The sequence below is a fragment of the Aphelocoma coerulescens genome, chromosome 7 (genome assembly GCF_041296385.1).
Source record: "Aphelocoma coerulescens isolate FSJ_1873_10779 chromosome 7, UR_Acoe_1.0, whole genome shotgun sequence".
Taxonomy (NCBI): Eukaryota; Metazoa; Chordata; class Aves; order Passeriformes; family Corvidae; genus Aphelocoma; species Aphelocoma coerulescens.
The window spans coordinates 20985696-21007885 of record NC_091021.1 but is presented as its reverse complement, the minus strand read 5'-3'; the positions used below and the strand labels follow the sequence as shown (position 1 = coordinate 21007885).

Here is a 22190-nt window from a genome sequence, read left to right as displayed (position 1 = left end):
TCAGCATGAGAACTAAGTTACCTGGAATTATTCAAAGTTTCAGAACACTTCTAAACATCTCCAGCTTCTTTGTGATTTTAATTTAGCTCTCACTCTGTTAGTCTTATGAGACAGTGTTCTTCTAGAAAACATTCCCTCCTTGACTTTCACCAAGTAAGCTTATAGAAGAAATATATTTTCAACAGTTTTAATTTTAACAGCTACATCATAGTCAATATTTTTTTATATTGTTTTACATCCTAAAGCAGTTTCTGTTTGACAAACACCAATCAGTAAGAGTCAGCATGACACAATGTTTCAACTAGACAAAGTCAACAAACGACTCAAATATTCCATTCACCTTAAGCAAGCACCTACCTCTTGAATATTCATGTATGCATCACCAAGAAGAAGCAAAGTGTGAGCACTTGGCAGTTTTTCTACTAGGTCACTGGAAAGAGAAGACAAAATTTGCTCAGTATTTAACATGTCAATACTGGTATCTAAACAAGAGAAGGGCACAACAATTTTATCCTCTGCAGATTTTAGTTTTTATTTCTGAAACTAAACCAAAAAAAATCTGAAATATCTTTTCAAAATAAGACTTCCAATTAACATTTTAAAAGTTACCACATTTACTCAAATGAATTCATGTCACTAAATATTTCTTACTTATTGCAGTAGAAAGAAAAAATCGAGTTCATCATTCTATCAGTAAACATCTAGGCAACTATTTATGCATACCACAAACTTTTACCTATAGCAGGCGGCATATAACTTCTTATCTTTCCTATACTGGAGATAAATATCTGCCATTTTTTCTTTAGCTTGTATGAAATAAGGCTGTTCAGGTGTAATATTTCGGAGCATAGTCAAGGCATGTTCCACATCTCCTTGAGCAATTGCCAGATCTGCATTTGCAATCACAACTCTTAGTTCCTCAGGAGTTCCAGAAAATTCATTAATGGCATCTTGGATAACTATAGCAGCTTCATGCTGCAAATGATAAAAACAATAGAATTAACTCAGTTCCTGTTGTTGAACAGCCAAAAGTAAAGACATGGGCATTATGCAAACCAACCAAAAAAATCACAAAAAACCCAGACCATACCATCCACTTGTTTTACTATAATGTTTTTGATTTTTTAAATACAACTCCTGTGATATAGACTACTAAAAAAAGTTTTAGTAGAGAAAATTACATTTGCGTTGCATACATACAACTTCAACTAGAGAATGTCTTTAGCACTTTGCTCTAACAGCTCCTGCTTTGAGCAGGCTGGCCTCCAAACCACAGGACTGTATGGCTTCTCTTATATCCTTACACATATGTAGTGTCCTACTGCTTATCCAGACACAGCTGATAGTGGGGATGCTGCTACACAAAGATAAGGACGTGACCCAAACTATTGCTAATAGCATTCTGACAACAAAACAGGTATCTACATGCCAGCAAATGAACATCAACAGTATGAAATGGTTTATGTAGTCTCAAAATTGAGCACCTGCAAGGAGGTTTTTTTTCCCCTCTGTACAATTTAAGGTACTTAAGTTCTCAAATCAGATATTCACATGCTGGAAATTTCACTAAGTAAATCCTCTTGGTAAAAGAAGTGATGGCTTTCTATTCTGAACTAATAGGAATGGGAATGGAAAGAGGGAGTTGTTTTCAGGTGTGTTTTGTATTTTAACAGGTTTGCCATCTTACCGGTTCTCCATTCAAACGATGAGCTTCTACCAACTCTAGGAACACAGACACACGATCACTTGCATCAATTTCAATACTTTTTCCTTTTGTTTTTGAGGAAGCTGTAGGTTTTCTCATTCCAGGCAAATTCCTTGCCATCTGTAAGGTTTTAATAGCTTCTGATATTTCTCCCACCTTCTTTTGGGTTTGGGCCTTAATTAAGTGATACACAGGATGCTCTCTCACCTAAAAAAAATATAAAGAGTTTCCAAATTTTACTTGATGTGAAGTATTCAAACCCCTTGCAAGATTTGTTTTAACACTGACTTTGGTTTCTTTTTTCCTCAAAATATACACAAATCCAATTTCAGAAATTTAATGATGAAAATATAAGAATTTTCAGAATATGCAAAGTAGTAATTTAGAAAGTTTTTAATTACAAAGAACTATTACATGGGAGGAGACTCTGGGATAGAAAAACATTCATTGCTGCTTTATTTTAGACTAGACTGAATTTTAAGGTATTCTGAGTGTCTCCCACGCTGCTGTGTGCACACTTCACCCAGGCTATTGATTGAAAGAAGTATACAATCATTATTTGGCACAAGTCCTGCATGCTATTCTTCACCTTCATAAAACATACTTCACATGAAAATAGAAGTCTGTAAGGAAAATACAGCTCTGTGAAATAGCAAGGACCTCAATTAGGTACCTAATTAATCTTCAGCATTCTTGTATCACCTGGAGGAAGAAAGCAAGATGGGACATGCTTGCCAAGAAATGGTAGTTTTCAGGTAAGTGGTCTCAAGACACTTGGGCACAACTCAGACCTAATTTGGGGTGTGTGTACAGTGTTCCCAACTCTCTACTAATCCTACATAAAGTTCCATTGATGTCAATAAAACAAAAATCCCATATAGCCATGTGTAAGACACATAAAGTAAAACTAGTGAGGTGTTAGTTTTGTCCTCATCATCACTTCTTTGATAAATATTCAGATACCACATTCATATAAACATTTAGATATTAAATTTGTAGTGGAAGAGTTATACAAAGTTGAGCTGAAAATTATTACATACAAAACCATACAACTTCAGATGACTGACTGAATAAAATTATTTCATTCTTTTGTTCAACTCACCTCAAAATTATAGCTTAGACAAAGTTCCAAGGACTGAGAACATAGTTTGGTATTGTTTTGAGCCAAATACACCTGGGCCATCAGTAAGTGTGCATCTGCATAAGAAGGGTTCCTTTCCAGACAGTAATGTAGATTATTTTGGGCTGCTTCAATATCCCCTAGGAAGTGGGGAAAGGAAGGGAAAGTGAAAAAGCAGTTGATATGAAATACAGAGGTTATATATGTAGCATTTTTTTTCACCAATTTTTTTTTAAATAAATGTCAGCATCTAGTGAATAAACTCATACAAAGTATTTTAAGGTCATGACATGAAATCAAAAGCAGGTCAAAGGTATGACATTTTCCCATTGTTCCATCTGTAAATCATTCAATAAATTAACTTATTGGGAAGAAATAGATTAAAAAATACTATACTTATATGTCTGTACCATTAAGATACTCTTATATAAATGACAAAAAAGGGAAGTGCAAATGTTCTTCACTTAGCTGTAACATACTGTTCTGCAGTGAAAGAAAAATATTCATTATGTGTCACAAGTATGAAATTAATTTTTTATATTAAATAAATTAAAGAAGCAGTTAACTAACCATTCATATAACTATTACCTGACAAGTACCTCACTTTTGCAATTAAAAAGACAGCTTGTTGAAGACCAGGCACAGTTTTTACAACAGTTTCAAGAACTGAAGCACAGTGCTTGAGAAGGGGTGAAGGAGACTGCCCAGGACTTGTAGGCTAGGAGCAAAAAAACAAGTAAGCAATACAAAAAGAACCCCAACAAACTAACAAAAAACAGCATTTGAGTCAACAGGTTTTAGATTTAGATTTCATTTTAAGTCTGAGCTTCACTTTAAACTCAAATGAGCATTAGCAAAGCCTTGTTATTTCATTCAGTCCGAGCAGCTGTCATTGTGAAGCAATAGAAAAAAAAAAATCTTTGAAATTTAAGGGGGCAACTTCTTGATATCAGACGGAACACAAGAGTCTCAGAGACTTCAAGGGTCACAAAACACTTTAGACCTGACATAAGCAGAAGAGTCAGGCCATAAACATTTGGTGACACATTCCGAATTACCAACACAGCAGTACCATTAATTCAATTACAAGAAAGCTGAAGCTGAAATGAATGATGAGAAGATTGGGAAGAAAAGGTTCTGGTCCTGTCATGCCTACCCTCATCCCACACCACAGAACATATCCATATTGCTAGCAACAAACTGGAAACAGCAGCTGAAAAATAGCTACTTTCATGCAAACTGCTAGTACAACATACCACATTTTAGTTGCTCTTTTTTATAAACATTATTCATTTCCTTCTATTACTTTAGCTAGTTGGTAACTGGTTTATACATTAAAAGAGGAAAAGGCAACCTAAACATCATTCTGTCCACAAACAGTATTTCCACAGGACAGGTGTCCTGGAGAAGCAGCGATCTCCAATACCAAAATGGAAGCCTCCACCACCTAGCTAACTCCTCCCTTTCAAACACCAGACAGTCATTTTTGCAATAAAGAGATAAAGGAAACTTTAGCAAAAGCCTATCTTTTCTTCTAAAAATCTTTTTATGAACAACAATTCAGAAAAGCAGTTTTAATTCCAAATTAAAACCCATCATTGCCATTCAGTACTTCTGGAACGTATCCCAGGGAGGTCTTCAGATGAGAAACTCCCTCATAGAATGACACTTCTTATCATCTCCATCTTGACATGAAAATGTCACTGCTACTGATGTTTTAGACTTTCAAACATTATCATTTTCTTATAGACAGTGACGCAGTTCATAGCAACAGAAAGCTACTTGTTTTCCTGTTAAGAATTTAAAACTCTACATAAACATATTTATGGAAAGGTTCTATAATTAGACTAGAAATAATGACAGGATAACAGAAGTCAGCTCCCAGCTATTTCAGAAGAATAATCTATTTAAGGAAGACACTATTTAAAGAAACTTTAAATGTGTTTCTTCTGCCTTAAAGATGTCAGTTCCCCATTCAATTTATTAAGTTCTACATGCCTTCATTGCCAAAACTAGAGCACACAAATTCAGCCACAGAAAATTAAGCCTCCTAAGCAAGTGAGATTTTTCAACAGTAATATTATTAACAATAATATAAAAAAAGTATTCCACTGATTTTTACCAACACACAAAAGAAGGAATTTATATACATTGAAAAAATATCCTAAGCCAACAAAAATACCATGAATAGGGTGGTCAATATGAACATCCCAGTTTCACAATGAGATAGCTCTATTCACTGTATCATTACAGTTTCCTAAGAGATACTAAGACGGTACAACTACACACACAGACTGCATGGAATAAATATCCCATGTTTTCTCAGATGTCATTACTACCACTTGCTCACATCACAAAACAGTATTTTTATCGTTACTTTGACTAAACAGAGGTGTAATACCTTAAAATGTACTCTTACTTCAAATAAATTCACATTTTAAGAGGTAAAATTTTCTAATCCTTTGCTTCATGATTAACTGCTCTCAAAATGAAGTAATTCCCATTCCCAAACAGATGTGATCTACAGCTGCTTACCTGTGCTGGGCAAAAATTAAGATATTCTCTAATAATTTCTAGCAAGAAATCAGGGTTTAGTTTCTCAAAATATTCCACGCCAAGAGGAAATCCATGCAAAGATGAAAAGTGAGTATCCAAAACATCATTCAATAAAGCAATAACTTCTTCTTGTCTCTTATGTTTTTTCATAGCTAGGACTGCACGCAAGAATGATAATTCCTACAGAAAAAAAACAAAAACACAAAACCCTAAACATTCTGCATATTCCAGATACATTTATCTGTTACTCAAATACTACTACATAATTATTAATGTTAGCCACTTCTTCTTTGTATTTAGGGATATTGTAAGACATTAAGTATGTTGTAAAGGACACTTGATGATTATTCTACCAATTAATTCCTTTAATTTGAGCAAGAACCTTTACATTTGTCTGATCACAAAATCCTGAAAATAATTAATATTTGTCTCTCCTTCACATTTCAAACTTATCTTCAGAGAACAAACACAGCTAGAAAGTGATGATGTTTTTGCTCTGCAAGCAAACAGCCTTGTGTTGCAAAGTTAAGCAACACATTAACTTAAGTAGGAAGAAAAACAGAAACTTAGACTTAACAGTAGTCCATTAAGAATGCTCTACTCAAGCGACTGAAATATAGAACACGTAATAGCTAGAAGGCCACAGTTCAGACTGCAATCAAAGTATCTCAATGAAGAAAGATGTCTCCTACCCCAGATTTCCCAATGGACTGTTCAATTTCATTAAGAAACTCCAACTGCTCCTCCGCATCTTCTAATTGACCTTGTATTAGCTGACAACGGATAATTCCTGTAACACATGGGAAGATTTCATTGCCAATTCATCTTCCTAGTCAAGCACATGCTTTCTTTTCCAGAATTTAATTTTTCTCTCCTCAACCTCTTCACAAAGCAGTGACATGAAAAGAAAGAACGGATCGAGACTTATGGTAATGCAAATTTTACATACTCAGAAAAACCATGGGTAGATGATACACGATTGATACATTAATATGCTATAAAGCAGCTGGAAATAGTAAATCTTCAAGTAGTTCTAGATTAAGCAGAAGCACCATAAAGTCTGGCTTCTAAATTCAGAAGAAGAAGGAAAACAACCTCAAGTGCACATACAAACCACTCCTGCCATCTAAAGTTTTAATATTAAGGCCATGGCATAGTCAAGGAGAAACAAAAATACAGGGAGAAATCTGTCAAGCAAATATGACATATTTACTCTCAATTTTCTTGACACAAATGGGACTTATTATAAAGTGGGGTTTTTTTGGATATGACACATACATCCAAAGTATGATGTTTTTACTTGATTATGGTTTTCAACCTAATTTGGACAAAAATGACGACATGGACAGCTTGTTCTATCGCCTGCCCTTGGTTTTCTTATTTTTGTAGTGCCTAATAGTTCTCCAGTTCCCAAGCACTATAGAAATAAAATAAAAAAATAGTAAAATACAGCAAAATGTCTGTTCCTACTATTACTTTGAGAGCTCTAATTTAGAAAAGATTCATTTTTCAAAAAGGAAGACCAAAAGACATATCCAGTAAGGAGACACTGGCTACAAGGAAGAAAGCACACCATGAATATGAAAATACAACCTAATGCTCCCGTTCTAATAGTTCTAGATTTTCCTAGTACCAGTAATAGGAAAATTTGATCAAAAAAGCATTGTCCAGTAAAAAAATCAAAAGGAAGTGTAAGACCTTACCAGTTAGTGCAGAAACACTTGTTTCATCAAGTGTCATAGCAGTCTTGTACCATTTTAGAGCTTCTTTCATTTTCCCTTGTAGAATCATTTGGTAGCCAAGTTCAGTAGCAAATTCTGCATTGTCAGATGCCAAATCAAATGCTTTTTCAACTAATGTCTGTGTATGTTGAAGGATGAGCTGGTTCCGGCCACACTAATGGCAAGAACAATCTTTAAGCCTTAAGTTTTTCTTAGTTTTCAGATTCAATTAGACAAACACACTGAATGTAGCCAGATCAGTTGAGACAACATCTCATGTAGAATAAATTAGTCTGTAGTAACTCTATAAAAACTGTGACATTAAAGTGGGATGGATTCAAACATAAATATATAATACCATACAATAAGGAATAGTTGCTTTGAATGCTTCCTTACAGCAATTTTTGATAAATACAGAGATTAAAGAAACCTTCACTTCCAAGGTTATGTGATTAACCTTATCAGTTTCCTACAGTAAGAATATGGTTGGTGAACATTTGAGTGCAATTTCACTGTTTCTCACTTAAAAGCAAACAGTAAAACCATTCCTGGAATGAGATGGATTAAGCATTGCAATTCATACTGAATATAAGGCTTGAAAAATGCGGTTACCAAGGCTACAAGAGTTAATCTATTTCAATTGTCCACAATTTTCTACTTTTTAGTAAACATTTAACATTTGCCTACCAAAAAACAGAACAAACCCAGATACAGATAGCTGTACACTGCTTAAGAAAAAAAAAAAAAAAAAAGCATACTCACTGTTCTACTGAAAGCTAAAGCCATTTTACAGAACAGCTCAGAATTATGTGGCTCTAATCTATCCAGTGCTTTAATTAGGTCTCCCAGTCTTGCTGAAGCCTTGGAGAAAAAGGAATAATATAATAAGTAATAGAAACAATTAACAGATTAGGACAATTGAACAATTTTCACTAAAAACTAGCCACATTTTTACTATGCACTAATACCTTGAAATACAAATTCAGAGGTTTTCAGGGCAAGGAGTTAGACTTGAGAATTCCTAAGAAAATACTTTGGGATAGTAAAGTGACGATAAAGCAGACCATGTGTCCTTTATCCATGCTCTAAAAAGGTGAAAGGCTTGAGCTAAGTCTGATATAACAGAGGAGTCCCATAAAGCAAGATAGTCTGAGGAATCTGATCTGTGAATCCTGTTGGGGCTTCAGTGTAATAAAGACACACATTCTCAAAAGCAAAGCACTTCCAAGTGCTCAGATTTTAACATTAGTTTCTCAAAACACATAAGGGGATTTTCTGGGCATACAGTAATAAGGTACACAGGTTTTTTTAATATGATTTTAGATGCAGGCACCTGAAATGTGTAACTCTAACAGGCCTTGAAATTTTTCCATAGACATGGCTCTTAGTTATATGTGACATTTTACCCCAGAATCTTCAGTTAACACTCTACTGTGTCCAGCAAGGTTCCTTTTGGATGGCTTCACTGGAGTAAGCAATTCTCACTACTTCTCCGTATTTCCCATGATTGTGCATAAGACTTAAATTTGATTATAAGTAGACTAATGACTAAGTTCTTTGTAATAATTGAAAATGTGTTAAATGAAGTCAATATCTTTTCTTCTAGAACTTGAAAACACCTACAACACAATGAAAACACTTTTTTTGCTAAATTTTCACATAAATTATACCAGTATTTTTGCATAATGAGAAAAAATATAGAATGAATTTTTGGTGCCAATTTAAATCAACTATTTTAAAACTTCCTGAAAAATGGCACAAGCATCGTACATACAAAACACATGCATGTATGCCTGTGCAAAACAATGGATTTTGGGAGTGGAAGGAAAAGTAGCATAGGATTCTTAGAGCTGAAAAAACCCCACACTCATTGCCAAAAAGTGGTGAACAAAACACAGGTGTAACAACTGTGACCTACTTCCCAAAATCTATCACTACAAGACCTCATTATTTCCCTTATTTCAATTAATAAAAGATTTTAAAATAATGGAAGGCTTATGAATTTATCAAAAGAGCATTAAAACAAAAAAGATCACTTAAATGATTCAAATCAACATGACTCAGTTAACTGTCCAGATCAGATTTCTGTTTGGCTTGACACCTGTTCTCTGGAAAGACAGTGGTTAAAAATTATCTTTTCCTTGGCATCCACTAAACACCCCAGCAATAAGCTAGAGCAGCCATTCAAATCAGAAGAGGTGAATATACCTCCTGCAGATCAGTGCAGCACATGACCAGACAAAGTATATGAGGAGAATACATAAGGAAGATAGCCTTTGTAGGAGCTAGATGCCACATGCACTATGTTGTGCTCAACGTTCTGCTAATAAAAACACTCACCTCAGATATATTTCCTTCCCTGCACAGATGATGCAGAGCCTCCATTCTTATGGCTTCTAAATTGAGGGGGTCTTTCTGCAACAGTCTAAAGCCAAACAAAAGGTAAATGCAAAGAAACCAAACCAAACCCTTGCTCAATCATCTATTTCATCCTAAACCAGGAATAGAATAACTTGTATTTCGCAGTCATTTTACATCATGGATCTCAAATAAAAGCACAGCTCTTATTTCATGCCTATCTGAAGGAAGACCCTCTTCCATCCAGAACAGATTCATGTATTGATGTAGTATCCTCACAGAATTGCAAGGCTGGGTTCTAATAAAACTTAATTCACTTGAAATTTATTTTAAAAAAACTGATGCAAGTAATTCAGATTCATTAACAATGAATAGAAACCTATCTACTTTTGTATCAAAGTGTCCTTAGAGTGTAAACATGGCAAGAAAATAATTTAGTAGTGTGCTACTTCATACTCAACCTATGTGCTGTTTCAATTGTCTGCTCCCAGTCCTGCAAGGCTAGTTGTAGCTTCATTTTCTTTATGAAAGCAGGAATGAAGTTTGGGAAGTTTGCAATTATCTGGTTCACAATTTCCAGAGCTCCTGAATAATTCTGTCGAACCTCAAAATACTGTGCCTAATGGAAGGAAAAGGAGCCATATCAAAAGCCAGTACACTCACACAGGTGGGAGGATTCAGAAGTTCTTTCATACAGAAATCAGGAAAAAGAGCTAGGGAGAAAAAACTCTCTAGTGAAGTAATAGTTTTACCTCAGTATCAATGACAACTAGACACATTGCAACATTCAAATAGCAAAGGATGATGTGTAAAGCCTGGTGTGTGTGGTAAGCACACTCTAACAAAGGTAACTGCAGTATTTACAACTTACTAATCAGTTGCAAGCAAGAAAAAGACAGACATAGCTGAAGAGTAAAATTGTTTTATTAGGTTTCAAATAACTTTGTATGAAGTATCCCACAATTCTGGGATATTTAACACAACCCACTGATAAAACATTTATTCAAGACCTGAGGTATGTACCATGTAAAAACCCACACTGAGCAGGTAACTATTGTTGCCAGAATTAACAATTTTCTAACTGCAATGTGATTTGCACGGTATTACAAATACAAAACTACTTCAGAAGTCAAATATCACAGGTTTAAATAAATTCAACTAGAAATAAATTTAGGACTTAGACCCTGTTTTGCTTTGCTGCTTTGAATTTACTTACCATATTCCAGGTGACTGTATGTGTGTCATTTTATTTCATCTTTTTAAGACAGAAATGGTGCAAACACAGTAGCTTCTGAGAGTTAATTTCTTAAGCCCTAGTGAGATAGCTGCCTGACTGAAACTTAATTACAGTAACTACTTTTGACATATACTGTTAATCTAATTCAGTGGTCCACGTGCAGCCAAGCACACACACCTAACCAAATACCATTGTGCACACTCTCCTGAATTCAGGATATTCTTCTAATATTCACTGAACAATTTTTCTACATTTAGTTTTAGAATGCTAAACAAACATCATGTTAATGAGTAACAATGTCTGTGATATAAAGTAATATGCTCTGAAACAGAAAACGTGTAAAGAAAACAATTCATGCCACTCCTTTAATGAAATATAATCATTGATGATTCTATGAACACAAACGAACACACGAAACAAACTAATGACAACTTAAAAGGAGTGTTAACACTATTAAAAAAAAAAATCTCACTATAGTATTTAACTACTGTTTTTTGGCACACAGCAATTCTGTAATGTGCATAGGTGTCCCATGCAAAAAGGAAGAGACCACACATTTTTAAATTTTCAAGTGATTTGAAACTCATTTTGTATATATAAATACATGAATAGAAAGGTTTTCTTGTAAGCATAGCAAAATCATAACCACAATATAAGTTTAGATTGATTGTATTTAACCTATACCTTTATTTTTACATTGGTGTCTAAAGAACCCTAAAGTACCTACAGAGTCTGAGCTGTATTTCTATTCCTTGGACAAGCTCATTATGTACTACTCTTCTCAGCATCTCTCTAATCACTCTACAAGACTAATATGACACCTACGAAGATTCAAAATAATGAAGTAAACTTACTTTACCAAGCAGTGCAAAAACATCATTGCCTTCCTGCAGTGCTTCATCAAAATATTTCAGAGCTTTTTTAATGTGAGTTTCTTTCCCACAGGTGAGATCAAGCCATGCTTTCAAAATTAACCCCTGTGAACAAAATACAAATTGGAATTCTTTGCTAACCAGGCAATAGAAAATTATACAAGATACAATAAGCAGAAATAACCTAAATAAAGGACTTATAACTACTTCAGAGACATAATTATAACCACCCTTTAGCATAACCTAAAACTTTAGTAATTTATTCCAGAGTTAAATTAATAAAATAGTGCATTTACTTACAGAAATAGAAAAAAACATCAGTGGCAACAAACAAGTCTAACATATTCAGCAGTCAGAACAAAAACTCACAGAAATGATCACATTAGACAGAATATTTTCTGTAACATTTCTGCACAATGTTTTCTTAAGATAATGCTTATATGAGACACTGAGAAACATACTGTGCTGAAAGAAGTGAGAAAATTGAGGTTTTTCTTCTACTTCCTGACTAAAAAGAAAAACTTGTATGTAAAAGACAAAATTCTTAACATTTCTCAAATCCTCAAAAGTATTATTAAAAGGACACCCAAACTTTTAAAAGGTGCAATGTGTCTTTTCCTTGAAGAACTTATTACTTGTAATGAATGAGATTTATTTCTCTTAGGTCTTATTCACTTAAGCTATAATTAATGTTTGGAACACATATTTTGAAGTCCTGAACTATTTAATCAAATTATAATTGCCATCAAAACATGTATTTAAAATACAAAAAAATCACTAGCTTCTTTAGAACATAAAATTAAAGAAATGAGTTCTGTATTTAAAACTCAAAGGTTAGTAGAAGAGCCATATTTTGTAATTGCTAACGATCAGGGTCATGATTTTGTTATGCAATGGAAACCAGCTAAACTTTATATACTTGATCATTTTTTTAAATAAAGGCAGGTGTTGTATTTCCATATAAGGAGTACATAAAGTATTGTATCAAAAAAGTATACACTAAGCAAATCCTATTTGACCAAGTTTAAACACTGTGAACCATGTTTCAAAAAATCAAAGTAAACATATAAACATAATTTTGTATTGTGAAACTAGAAAAAGAGCTAATCATAAGTGAACTTAAATTTTTTTTATATATATTTAAATACTAATGTACTTTTTCATCTGTATGCACGTCTGTAAAAAAATTAATTACTTCAAATATTTTTAAATACATCAGCTAGAAATATTTCATACTAAGCAACATATCCAAACAGTATTTCCTAATAACAAAAACTAGCAAACAAAAACAAACAACTATTGTTTCAATAAAAAAAGTCATAAATATTGCTGCTTCACCAAAATGAACTATCATTAGTCTTTTTAGGAATTACCATATTATTGCTTTGTGATGTCCTTCATTATTTCTCCACTAATATGAGTTATTTTTACATTAGCATAAATTAGCCAATAAATTAGCTGTTATTTAAAATAACTACCAATTTAAATTAATAATCACTGTTAGTTTGAAAGCTAAGCCATTACTTAAATCATAATTTCAGAAAATAATGTTTAGAATAGTTGCAGATTTTAACTCGTAATAGATCAACCATTACAAATTGAACAAGTACTGAACCACACAGAGGAGGAACATTTTTGTTTAATACTACTGTACAATTATGGCTTCAATGTTAACAGCTCTGCCTCAAAGATGTTTGACAACAAAAAATACCCCCAGTTTTTCATGTTTCTCTCCTTGAACTGAAGCTGATACCCGCCTTAAAAACATGACGTTAATAAGTTTTCAGAAACCTCTTTAGAGATACAAGATTCTAATGAATTGTGATGTCTGTATATAAATGCCAAAGACAATGCTATATACAACACTTATTTCAGTAAAAACCTAGGCAAATTTTGCCTTTAACAACAGCTGAAAATTTAAAACCCAAATCCTTCGGGTATTTTTGAGCCTTCAGATCCAGATGCTTATTTTTTTGCTAGGAATTATGCGGCTTGGTATCAAGTAGCAATACTTGCTTAACTGCATATTATATCCATTTATTAAGTGATTTATTTTCATTTATTAAGCCATTTTCTATTATTTATTAAGTGAAAATGAATAGTAGTCGACAAAATATCATTATGGTAGTTTACTCAGCTGTGTCAAATGAATTTATGACATCAAGAAAGAAAGTACTAGAACACAAAATAGTTCAGAATAACCTCCTAACAGCATTAATGCCTATTAATCTTTTACATTAAAGAAAGGTAAAAACCAGTTACCTCTTTACCACCACCAGAAACTTTGATCATTCTATCAACATATTCACGGGCTTTGTCCTCACGACCAAGATGCCACAAAAACAAGCCAGCATAGTACAGAGCCTGCTGTCCTGCTGATTTACGTTGTTCCTTCAGTCTTGCATCCAGCTCTAGAATAGCATCTCGATCTGCAAAGGTTTTGTTCAGAGCTCTTGTTGATAGCCTCTCAAGATATTACAAAGGAGCAGCACATAAGCCAAGGGCTTCCAAAGCAAACACTGTTTTCTGTATTGTACCTTGATGAACATGCAGGCAATCCCACCCAATTAGTAATATTTATCAGGTACAGATGGAAAAGGCAGAAAAGAGTTCTCATCAACATGATTGATGGGGAGGTCCCAGAAGTGGGGAAGTCCCAAATGACTGGTGGTTAGCTAGTGTGATGTCCATCTATAAGAAGGGCAGGAAGAAAGATCTGGGAAACTACAGGCCTGTCAGCCTGACCTTGGTGTCAGGGAAGGTCATGGATCAGATTACTGAGTGCCATCACACAGCACCTATACGACTCCCAGGGGATCAGGCTCAGCCAGGCACTGGGAAAGGCAGGCCCTGCCTGGCCAACCTGATCTCCTGAGATGACATGGTGACCCACCTAATGAATGAGGGAAAGGCTCTCACTCTCAGAGAGTCTTGAGATCCAGGATAATTTTGCTGTCCTGCAGTATTAATCCTCAGGGACTCAAGTAAGAGTGATGCCATTAGTCAGAGCTGTTTCACATCATATATGCTTAACAAACTGTCAATAGCAGCTATAAATCTGCACAGTGAGAAAGATACTGCAGCAAAAGTTCAGCAACCACTCAATGTACCTGATAAACCAACTCTTACTTTGAGAATGTTAATTCCTAACAAAATCACCCCAGCTTTTAGGTGGGAGAAAGGAATACCAAAATTCAAAAAATTCTTTTCTCCATTTGTATGGTCAGGATAACTTGAAAGATAGAAATGGCGTGGCTTTAAAGACTGTTCAAGTTGCAGTTCTGCTCAGAAGCATCAATACTAGACATGAGTGAACAACAAACAGAGGAAGCTTGATTCAATTTCTTTTTTCCTTCAAAGATTTTTCATCATAGGAGATAAGTCAGATTTTGGGTTTGGGTGCTTTATTTTAACATTCACTCTTATGCTTCAGAGTTTTGAGGTTTTGGTATTTTTGTTTACAGTCTTGGTAAGCATCACTCAATTCAGTAATAGATCCTATGTCAAATGCAAAGCCAGAGCAAACCTTTTTAACATAGGCAGAATTAGCCTGCAACTCTCAGGCCTTCACACACAGCTGTTTAAAACATGAAACAGCATATCTTAATGAGCATACCTGGATTAGGGCTCTTTTTGTGGGCATAAATCAGAGCCATCATTGTACAAAGTGACACCTCCTGTTTGTTTTTAATAGACTCCAACTGTCGAATACTTTCTTGGACATCACCTAGTGAAAACAAGCACAGAATAAGCTATAACACTTTTCAAGACAAAGAATATCATCATCAAACATCAGTTTGACTTAAATTTTCTCTTCTATTTTTTCTTCCATGCTTTTTGTTCATTATGCCTATATCCACTTTCACTTGTTTGTGTACATCTTTCAAACAGACACAGGAAAGAAAATAGCACCTCAATGCAAAGAACTTGAAAAGAATTGTGTGCTAGTTCTGCCAACTGTGATAAAGATGAAAATCATATTTCTTACTTGTTTTATACAGGGCATTGAGCAGCTCTTTTTGTTCCTGTTTCTTTATATAGCCAGGATTTTTACCTTGTTTGTGCAAATATTTTGAACATCAGCAGAACAGACAGTATCTTGAAAAATGACAGGATTCTTACACAAACAAGAACATCTGGGAGTTTGGGAACAAACACACTACCTCAAAACCAGAACACCTTCCCAGACTAGTCTCAGCCCTCCTCCATGTTGAGTTACTTGCTAATATTTTGTGACATCCTTGAAATACACATGTAGCTAAATAAATTTCCCAGAACAGTATAATTTACACAAAGATCCCCCCAATACGTATTAGCTGTCAGTTTCCCTGAGACAGAGGAGACAACAAAATTAGACACAGCTGCTTTGAAAGGAAGAGCTATTAGCTGGAAAACACTAGTGACTTTCTAATCAAATGCAGTATGTGTTTGGGCAGGGCTCAAATTCCCACTAAGGAACCCACTTACCTGACCCACGTTCATGTAACCATGAAAAAAAAAACCAAAAAAATTTGTTATTTCTCACTTTGGCACGATGCTGTCCCGATCACTTTCACTCAAACTAAGGAGGAGCGGTGACAGATAATAACACACTGGTAATTTACTCAACATGGAATACATTCAGACTCCGTAACATCGCTTTTCCCTGTGCAGCAGACTAGCGGCTGAGCTTTGGGAGGCGAGGCAAGGAAGCCCAGCGTTTCGGGAGGAACGGGCCCGCCCCAGTACCTGTCCTCAGCGCGCCGTAGGCCCGGTAGAAGAGGAGCACGGGGTCCCCGCCCAGCCGCGCCAGCGCCTCGTCCGCCGCGGCCCGGACGTGCTGGAAGCGCCCCTCCTGGCAGTAGTAATTGAGCAGCGCCTGCGGGGAAGCGGCCACGGGTCACCAGTGCCAACGCTTCGACCCGGGACGGCCCCGGAGACATCGCGCCCACCGGCCCGGCCCGGCCCGGCCGCACTCCTGCCCGGCTCCCCCGGCCCCTCCTGCGGCTCGCCGGCCGCCCCCATCCCTCCCTCCCTCCGCCGGGGCGGGACGGCGGTGGCGCCCACCTGCTGCACCTCAGCGTCCATCGTTGCTACCCGACGCCACTGCGGGGGGGCTCCGGAAGGGTGAGGACAGCCTCCTGCCATTGGCTTGGACGGGAAGGAGGCGGGAGAGACACGGGAAGAAAAACTCTTGGAAGGCGGCGGGGCGGGACAGGACACCGCGGGGCGATCCCGAGGGAGCGGCGGGACGGCTCCCAGCGCCTTGGCGCCCCCTGCCGGCGGGTGAGCGGATGTGCCTCGGGAGCGGTCACAGCCGGAATGCCGAATGGAAGCTTTGGGAATCTGTTTATTTCCTTGCTTTTCTTGGCTGAACATACGAATAAGTGGCCCACATTTCATAATGTAACCGAGTACTTCAAGTTATGTGACACTTCTCTTAGAAATACAATAGCAATAGGGTCAAATCAGATAGAGAAACTTCATCTTTTTTCCCTCCTTTCTTTCCTCCTGCAGAATTAGATTTGCAAAGACTAGTAAAATTCAGGTTTTCCTCTGGAGGTGAAAGCATCCTCAGCCATCATTTCGAGACACCAGAAACAAAGGATGCTAAAGAGCGTTCCTTTGGGATGGGTGTGCAGACCGTCCAGCAGGAAAGCCACCAGTAATGCCACCAAGTCCAAGGAGCCGAACCCATCCTGTGCTGAGTTTGTAGGAGCAGCTGTTTGGCTCTTCTAGCAGAGAGTGCTCAGAGTGACCTTTCCTAGCGAGACCATTACACATAGCATTCCGGTGTCACACACTTCTCATCCCCAGCATCAGGAAGGTGCCAAAGAAGCACTATGCAATAAGCATAGTTGGGTTTTCTTGTTGGCCAAGACAATCCTCTGAATGTCCTGCTATGTTTAAGTTATGCTTGACTTGTTCTGAAGCAACATTTAGGCTTCTGTGATATTTAAAACCTGTAAGAGGTATGAGAAACAAGTAATTTTTTATGTACTTTTTAAGGTAACCTTTTAAGACATATTTTGTCCACATATTAATCTGAAAATATTTATTGGTTCATTTCAATACTTAGGCATTTTTTATCAAAGTTCTAGACTCCTTTTTTCTTCATGTATTTCAGAACAGTTTTACAAAGAAAAATTTCCCTCCCTTGAAAGATTTTTGATGAATTTCAGGGAAAATGCTATGAAATTTTGTTTCTGCATTAGCCACTGAAGCAAGTGTAAAGACTACAATTGGTCATAAACTGGTTTCTTACTAAGTTCAGTATTCACCTCTGAGTGTTTTCATTGTAAGTTGCAGGGGAATGCAGTATAAAATTATGTAAACATATAAAATTAATATTTTCAGAAATTCACTGAAGCAATTGATAAAGAATAAGGAACAGGCCCACTTTCCAGATGCATTTGTGTTTTTCCATATCGGTATTCACAAATGATTGCTTCTAGGAACGTGATGCTGCCAGAGAGATTCTTAAAATTCCCGAGGAAAAGACAGATGATTTATTCATTCCAACACCATTTTGCCTTTTTCAGAAATGGGCTCAAATGTGAGATGCTCTGTAGCCTGTTTGTGAACAGCACCCAGCAAGAATAAACTGGTTCTCAATCCAAGCTGGGGAATGTCATGGATCTAGTACTATTTTCAGCCCTCGTTTTGTCTTTGTAAACTCTTGAATGCCCACTTCTCTTTCCTGTAACTGCCCTGAGCCTCCTGGGACACACTCAGGACAGCTCTGATATTCCATGGCTGTGCACCCCGCTGAATGGAGCTGCTGCATGAAGTCACTCAGGGCAGAACTACTGATAAATGCAGAAGCATCATGCTCACTATCTAACACACATTAAAAAAGAAATTCCTAATTAGTGACTAACAAGCAAGCCCCAAGGATTTTCTTACATGGAAGAACAGCATAGCTGGCTGTTTTCAGTATCCTCTCATGCTGTGGCTTAGAAGCATACCTCTTTTATATTAATGTCAGATAATAAACACAAAAGGAAAGTACAATAAAAAATGTAATCTTTATTATTTTGACGCATTAATAATGTTCTTTAGCATCAGTTAGGGTAATAGCATTTTCCTGCATGCAGTTCACTAATACAGATTTAGTCAATAATTTTAATAAAAGTAATCTATATTTAATTTTCCTGTGTAAGAAACATAAAATGTCCTGATGTGTTGGATTATACAATTTTGCTACTTTCTCTTTGTGAAAAAATATTGTGAACCCTAGATAACATTTAGAACTGTTCTAGTGCAGCATGAATGTAAAAAAAAAAAAAAAATCAGTGAATAAATATGAGAAAAGATTCAGGATTCTGTGAAAGAAAGGTTGTGTCTGAAAACTCATGATGCAGGCACTGCTTAGACATTCAATTTGAACGTTAGACCATTTCCCAACTGCAAAAAACCCTTTAGCTTTTTAGAAGCAAATTATGAACTTATTTCGCAGAAATTATTGATATGTTGGCAAATACTGTAAAAAATAAGAACCTACAGGTATCCATTCACTTAGTTATATCTTGTTCTCTGGAGTTCTTGTGTGAAAAGATATGGACAGAAAGTAACAAAAATGGTGTGACATCAACCTGAAGATAAAATTCAGTTCCTGTTTTATGTACATAATGCTGAAAAATAAAATAAAATGATTTTTACAGTATTTATATTTGCTTATAAAATCTTAACATTATTTTCAACAGGTCTAGTAGTTTTCAACATGTCTGTACAGTTTGGATATACACTATATGCTTTTTTTTCACTGAAAATTCAGAAATGTAAAACAAGCTCCTAAATAGCTGCAAAATATTGCTTAATGGTATGGAGGAATGAGGTCTTTTTGAGTAGTTTATTTCATTTAGCTCTGATGTATGGCTTCCCATGTTTAAGAATCCTGGTCAGTCAAAGGAATAGCAGCATAGGCAATAGAAACATGCACTGATTGCATCCAAACTATCTATTATGGTAGATAATACGTAATTTTACCTGTTGAACGCTTGCGCACTACACTTATTGTGGTACATATTTGATGCAATAAATGTGCTAAAGTCATTATCTGTTTGCTCAAACATGCACCACTGGTTAAAAATTATTTACATAGCAGAGGGCTTTTCATTAACGTGTACAACATCAACCTTACTGAGAGCTGAAGATGGCTAAACAATACTGCAGGATAAAGCAGAACAACTTTATAGAGGGCTCTTTTTGATCAATTTGGAGGGCTGAGGCAGATTCATTTAGTATTCGTACGCAGAAAGACATTTGACAAAGACAAAATCCATGACTCCAGACCTAGGAAGAAGTTTGCACCTTCTGAAACTTAATGGTCTGTGCAAAAAGTAAACCATATTTACTGTTCTTGTGAGTTGTAGAGGACTTTACAGGCATACTAAGACTTGTTTGAACATGATACAACATGAATATTTTAATTAAGCACCTCAAAATCTGTTATTCCTTTCCAGAAACACTGTACTAAAAAAACCTGTTGTTCTTTGTGACTTAATGTTATTTTCATGCATGGTCTATAAGTGCAGCATGCCTTCATGCAAATAATTTCTGTGTGTATATTAGTCGTATAATAGAACACCTGGCCCTTGTACCTGTAAAGGTGTACTTAATTCCCTTCCCCAACAGAAGCCCCATTTACAAAAATAGTCACATATAAGAAACAACGTATGAATAAAAACAAGATGAATCCACCAACACAGATTTTTTAAAAATATGAAGTATGTGGCAGTTGAAATGCAAACAGTGGATACAATTATCATATTGTTTTATGCTAAGCACACAAATACTTGGTTTTACATCCCTTTAACTGGTCCCTACAGTCTGTATAGCCATTTTTTTCTCTCCTCTTCAGCAGTGTCAGCTGGTAGTGAGAACAGTAACCTCCTGTCAAGGTTGTTTCTTCTTATCACAGTCACAGTCGCTGACAAGGGGTCACTGTCTTTTAATAGGCACTGACCTTTAATGTACAGTATATTTGTAAAAATTGTCAGTTTGGCATAGACCTCCTTCAGGAGCCCTGTTGACACAAACACATGATCCTTACAGGCTATGAACTACTTTGCACATATATGATTTTGCTTGCTATTTGCTCTTATTTTTGACCATCTTTCTCTTCCTTTTCGTGCTTTTCTTTGACTGGCCTCATTACACGATCATAAGAAGGTGGACAAACTGCTGTTGATGCGGTTATATCTGTTTTCTCTGTAAATGAGTTTTCGTTTAACTTGTCAATAAGGATTTCATCTTTCATACCCTGACCAGCCCCACCTTCAGTTTTATTTTTGTTATAGATAAAGGAAGCTTGTTTTACTGTTCGTTTTAAAAGGTGACGTCTGTAAGCACGCTGAATGATGACAGCAGATACTTCCTCTTGTTTTCGTTTCAATGTAGTTGTAATTGGTTCATAGGAAGCTTTAGAAGGATTGGATGCCATAAACCGATCTTCCATCTGTATTCTGAGGGCATCCATCTCCCCACTTTCCCCCAAGACACGCTTTGTGAAAGCAAACAAGATGTCAAGGCAGTGAATTCTGTCACCGCTCACCATGGGCAGATCCATTGCAATAAGCTGGACTTTGTTTGGTTTGGGTAGATGAAGAGGAGGCTCAAGTGCTGCTGCAAAATCAGACAATTTCTCGAATTCCATGAACTGTGTTGCATCAGGATCAAACTTCTCCCAGACTTCATAGAACATCTCAAAGTCATCCTCACTCAAGGGTTCAGCACTTTCTTCAGTAGCAACACCAAAGTTCTCCAAAATCACAGCGATGTACATGTTCACCACTACCAGAAAGGATATGATAATGTAACTGACAAAGAAGAAAATCCCAACAGAAGGGTTGCCACAGTCACCTTTCACAGAACTCCCTGGATGAGCCTTGTTGGGGTCACAGTCTGGCTCTCCACTGTTAAGGATCGGGGCGAGCAAACCATCCCAGCCAGCGGACGTGGTGATCTGAAACAGGCAGATCATGCTGTTGCCAAACGTTTCAAAGTTGAACATGTCATCAATCCCAGCTTCCCTCTTGACATAGGCAAAGTTGGACATGCCAAATATCGCATAGATGAACATGACCAGGAAGAGCAGCAGCCCAATGTTGAACAAAGCAGGAAGAGACATCATCAGAGCAAAAAGCAGAGTGCGGATTCCCTTAGCGCCTTTAATGAGGCGCAGGATTCGACCGATTCTGGCAAGTCGGATGACTCTGAATAGTGTGGGGGATACGAAGTACTTCTCAATCATCTCTGCTAAGAACATACCTAAAAATGAAAAAAAAGAAAAGAAGAAAACCAAGGTACATTACCACTTAATCTCCATATCACAATAGAAATTTAGAAACATAGTTTTAACATCAGTGGTTTTACGTAGCAATTAAAGATATTCTGTAGATTCCACTTGCATAATTTCTGTTTTAGCAGTTGTACTTAATATTTGCAGGTGCAATATATGTTGGATGATCATAATAGTTTTGATGGTTGGTTTAGCTAAATAAAGTAAAAATAAAACAAGTAAAAATGTAAAGTTGAATGACTTGGCTGTAAATCTTGCAATTGGAAAAGCTCACCATATAGTTCTAGTCAAGTAAAAGTTCACCTCATATTCATTTTCCCTTCTTTTTGGTTTAATTAA

General features: G+C 36.3%; 2 protein-coding genes across 19 annotated transcripts in view; both read right to left on the bottom strand.

Moving 5' to 3' along the window:
• Window positions 1-16695, bottom strand: part of TTC21B (tetratricopeptide repeat domain 21B) — a 35313-nt gene extending 18618 nt beyond the window's left edge. The window contains exons 1-16 of one of the 4 annotated variants that reach the window (XM_069020775.1): window positions 16616-16695; window positions 16298-16427; window positions 15186-15296; window positions 13832-13998; window positions 11552-11674; window positions 9922-10079; window positions 9443-9527; window positions 7865-7963; window positions 7085-7277; window positions 6074-6171; window positions 5361-5561; window positions 3414-3543; window positions 2808-2965; window positions 1688-1912; window positions 737-975; window positions 358-430 (exon numbers count right to left, since the gene is read on the bottom strand). In XM_069020775.1, the coding sequence (XP_068876876.1) occupies window positions 358-430; window positions 737-975; window positions 1688-1912; window positions 2808-2965; window positions 3414-3543; window positions 5361-5561; window positions 6074-6171; window positions 7085-7277; window positions 7865-7963; window positions 9443-9527; window positions 9922-10079; window positions 11552-11674; window positions 13832-13998; window positions 15186-15296; window positions 16298-16427; window positions 16616-16636 (2211 nt within the window). In that variant the 5' untranslated portion in view covers window positions 16637-16695. The other 3 variants (XM_069020779.1, XM_069020778.1, XM_069020776.1) reach the window with 3 other exon arrangements.
• A 3830-nt stretch (window positions 16696-20525) lies between these two features.
• The window catches only part of LOC138113370 (sodium channel protein type 1 subunit alpha), a 63313-nt gene continuing 61648 nt past the window's right edge, over window positions 20526-22190 (bottom strand). For 11 of the 15 annotated variants that reach the window (XM_069021527.1, XM_069021530.1, XM_069021528.1 and 8 more), the window contains exon 26: window positions 20526-21820. In XM_069021527.1, the coding sequence (XP_068877628.1) occupies window positions 20652-21820 (1169 nt within the window). In that variant the 3' untranslated portion in view covers window positions 20526-20651. The remainder of the gene's footprint in view (window positions 21821-22190) is intronic. The other 4 variants (XM_069021535.1, XM_069021540.1, XM_069021539.1 and 1 more) reach the window with 1 other exon arrangement.